At 39.1% G+C, this 3,989-nt stretch overlaps 1 protein-coding gene across 1 annotated transcript; it reads left to right on the top strand.

Annotated features, from left to right (window-relative positions):
* The first annotated feature begins 1,556 nt into the window (after nt 1-1,556).
* Nucleotides 1,557-1,892, top strand: LOC138341734 (uncharacterized). Its single transcript, XM_069293382.1, has one exon. The coding sequence runs from the start codon at nt 1,557-1,559 to the stop codon at nt 1,890-1,892; it is 336 nt and encodes a 111-aa protein (XP_069149483.1).
* The last annotated feature ends 2,097 nt before the right edge of the window (nt 1,893-3,989 follow it).

Consider the following 3,989-nt stretch of genomic DNA (forward strand, 5'->3'; position numbering starts at 1 on the left):
GCCTAAGTATGGTGAGAATTACAGTATTTATTGTGATGCATCTAGGATTAGTTTTAATTGTGTTCTTATGCAGGGTGGTAAGGTGATAGCCTATATATCCTGACAGCTCAAGGTTCATGAGAAGAATTAATCCACTCATGACATTGAGTTAGTAGCTGTAGTGTTTGCACTGAAGCTGTGGAGGCACTACTTAAATGGAGTGGATATGGATGTGTTCATAGACCATAGGAGTCTCCAGTATGTGTTCACACAGAGGGAGTTGAATCTACGTCAGTGGAGATGGTTGGAGCTGTTGAAGGATTATGACATGAATGTTCACTACCATCCAGGTTATTCTAATATTGTAGCCGATGCTTTGAGCAGGATGAGCATGGGAAGTATATCCCACATTGAGGATGAAATGAAGGAGTTAGCTAAAGATGTACACAGATTGGCCAGACTAGGTGTGCGATTAGTTGACTCAACTAGTGGTGGTGTTTCAGTTAATCCTAGTACTGAGTGATCATTGGTATTTGATGTCAAGCAGGGTTAGCATCTAGATCCTGTGTTGATGGAGCTGAAGGACTCAGTGTTGATAAAGATGAATGAGTCTTTCGCTTTGGGATGTGATGGCATACTTAGGTATCAAGACAGGCTCTGTGTACCAGATGTGGCAGATTTGCGGACCACGATTGTTGCAGAAGCCCATGGTTCAAGATATTCCATTCATCAAAGTTCCACCAAGATGTATCATAATCTTAAGAAGATTTATTGGTGGGATGACATGAAGAAGGACAATGCAGATATGTGGCCAAGTGTCCTAATTGTCAGCAGGTTAAGGCAGAACATCTTAAGACTGGCGGTCTTACTCAAATTATTGAGGTTCTGACTAGGGAGTGGGAGGCCATTATACGGACTTCGTGGTTGGTCTTTCGGGTACTAGGAGACAACATGACTACATATGGGTTATTGTGGACAGATTGACTAAGTCTTCCCACTAAATCCTTATGAAGTCTACTATTAGAGTCGAGGACTATGCAAGACTCTACATAGATGAGATGGTGAGATGGCATGGGATTGCTCTGTCTATCATTTCGGATGAAGGAGCTCAATTTACTTCACATTTCTAGAGATTTTTCCAGAAAAGCTTAGGCACGCAGGTAAATCTTAGAACTGTTTTTCATCCTCTGACTGATGGGAAGGATGAGCGCACCATTCAAACATTGGAGGACATATTCAAAGCGTGTGTGATTTACTTCAGGGGTAGATTGGATGACCATTTGCCTTTGACAGATTTCTCGTATAATAATAGCTATCACTCCAACATTGGGATGGCACCGTTTGAGGCACATTATCGTAGGACGTGTAGATATCCAGTTGGGTTATTAGAGGTTGGAGAGTAATCCATTTTGGGTGCATAAATCAATCATGAGGCCTTAGAGAAGGTTAGAGTGATTCAGTACAGGCTGACTACTGCTTACAGTCCACAAAAGTCATATGGAGATCATAGAAAACGGCCCTTAGAGTTTGATGTTGGTGACAAGTTCTAGCTGAAGATATCACCTATGAAGGGGGTGATGAGGTTCGGCAGGAAGGAAAAGTCGAGTCTGAGGCATGTTGGGCCTTACGAGATCCTACAATCTGTTTGTGAGGTTGCCTATGAGTTGGCATTGCCTGCGGAGCTAGCTTCTATCAATCCAACCTCGATTCTACCTTTGGAAGATTTGGGGGTTGATGAAGACTTGTCATATGTGGAGGTACCTGCTGAGATCTTAGACATACAGGTCAAGCGGCTGAGGAACAAGGAGATTGCCACCGTGAAGGTATTACGGGGAAATCATCTTGTTGAGGGTGCTATGTGGGAGGCTGATGCTGACATGAGATCCCGTTGCCCTCATCTTTTCAGCTCTTGAGGTTAGACATCCTACTCCTAAGTTTAAGTTTCCTTATCTCTCCATATTTTGTTGCTATTCCTTAGATGTACACATTAATTATGTTATGGTCTGACTAGAATTACGCTAAATAGTGGTAGTGTCTTTCGGGAACGAATGTTCCTAAGGGGGGATAATGTAAATACCCTAAAAATGGATATACTAAGTGATGCTTAATGTGTCAAGAATGCCTACGATTAGACTAGGGTTCACATAGAACTAGACCTCGGAACCTTTTCTATAGCCAAAACAACTAACTTGCGGAGTTAGTTGAACTTTGAAAGGTTTGGTCCAACCATGTAGGGCTCTCTAATACGAAGATTTACTTGAAGAAGTATCTATCGGACTTAAAAAGAGGAAATCTTAGGTTTGGAGGGTCTAGGGGTAAAATGGTCTTTTTCCAAGCTAAGGGTAATATCCTAATTACCCTGAATATATAATTAACTATTTAATTGATAGGGTGGAGGGTCAATTTGGGGATAGAGAGCGAACTTGAGCTCTTGAAGTGAAGTCTTGCTTCATCAAGGTTCGAACCTAGGTAGAAGCAATGAATTAATGTGATTTTTATTTAAGCTATTGAAATAATATAATTAATATTTAACTATTATTCATTATCTTAATTAAAATAAAATAAAAAGCAGATTTTTAATAATTAAGTAAACCTTATTTGTCTAAGCCTAGAATCCTAAGCCTCATATAACTCCTACTCTCTAATGTCTATCTCTCAACCCTCAAGCTCAATCTACGTTATTATTTCACACAAAAATTCTCTGCCAAAATAAGATACAAAAGAAGAAAAATAAGCCAAGTTCTTCACACTTGAAGAACTCACACGAAATCACAAGAAAACAAACATTAATCGCACACTAGGCAAAGGGGGTTGTCATTCGAGTGGAAATGATATTGAGGACGTTTAGACGTGTTCTTGGGTAAATTTTTCGGGTATAAATTCAAGATTTTAATGTCAAAAAGGAATGAGTTTTCTTCTCTCTTGGTCCCTTTCCCCAAGAAACCCCTTAAGGTTTATTCATTCGAAAACTAGGATTGTTTCCCCTCTTGAATACCCCTGTCACTAGGTCCCTATGAATCGTAGGTTGGGTACGAATGCTTGTAGATTTTGGTGTATGCTATCTTTCGTGATGAATATGATTATGTTGTGTACTTGAAGTCGTATTATAGGCAACCATGTATTGAAACTTTGTGCATATGCAAAAAAATGTTACTGTGAATGCACTTGAATGAGGCCAAATTAAGGCTTCAAGTTTAATATTGTTTTAGTTGTCATTTTTCGTACATAAATCTATGTAATCATGATGTTCATTAAAATGGAAATGGGGCTGATTTGAGTGTCAACATTTTGGCTAAACGAATCCATGAAATACACCCCTAAAAGTGTTAAACGATACGGGAATTTTCCTATGTTTTCAAGTGGAAATATTGATGAAAATACGTTGAGAAAATGATTAAGTTCCAGCCTAAAATATAAGTTTGGTTTAGGATAAAAATATAGAGGTGAAATCTGGAAAATTTAATTAATTTTAAAGGGATGAGGCCGCATGGATTCGAACCTATGACCTCACCCGTATAACACCTTAAATTTCCAAAAAAATAAAAGGGGTCAGGGTGATTCATAATGGGGTACATTGGCTGAAAAAGGAGAGTGCAAAACAAATTAGATAAATAAATGGGAGGCATGGGAATCGAACCCACGACCTCCAGGAAGCGAATGAAGTTAAATAAGAAAATTGAAGAAAAGAAAATGTGAGGCGTAGGAATCGAAACCACGACCTCAAGGCTTGAAAAGAAAATCGAGAAATAAATAAGAAAATAATGTGATACTGTGGAGGTTCGATCCCACAACCTCACTGTCAAACACCTAGCTAAGTCAATTTTATATAAAAATAAAAATAAAGAGGTTGTGGGGGTTCGATCCTACAACCTCACATCCCCTAGCGAAATTAAAGAATAAATAAGGAGAGGCTGTGGCGATTTGATCCCTCAACGTCTTGGACTAGGCGAATTGGAAAACACAATTTTAAATGAAAAATAAAAGGGGTTGTGGCAGTTCGATCCCACAAC

The sequence above is a fragment of the Solanum lycopersicum genome, chromosome 1 (genome assembly GCF_036512215.1).
Source record: "Solanum lycopersicum chromosome 1, SLM_r2.1".
NCBI classification, from domain to species: domain Eukaryota; kingdom Viridiplantae; phylum Streptophyta; class Magnoliopsida; order Solanales; family Solanaceae; genus Solanum; species Solanum lycopersicum.

Excerpts from the sequence above, each read along its gene's own strand:
- LOC138341734 (XM_069293382.1), top strand. The coding sequence starts at position 1,557 with ATGAGGTTCGGCAGGAAGGAAAAGTCGAGTCTGAGGCATGTTGGGCCT.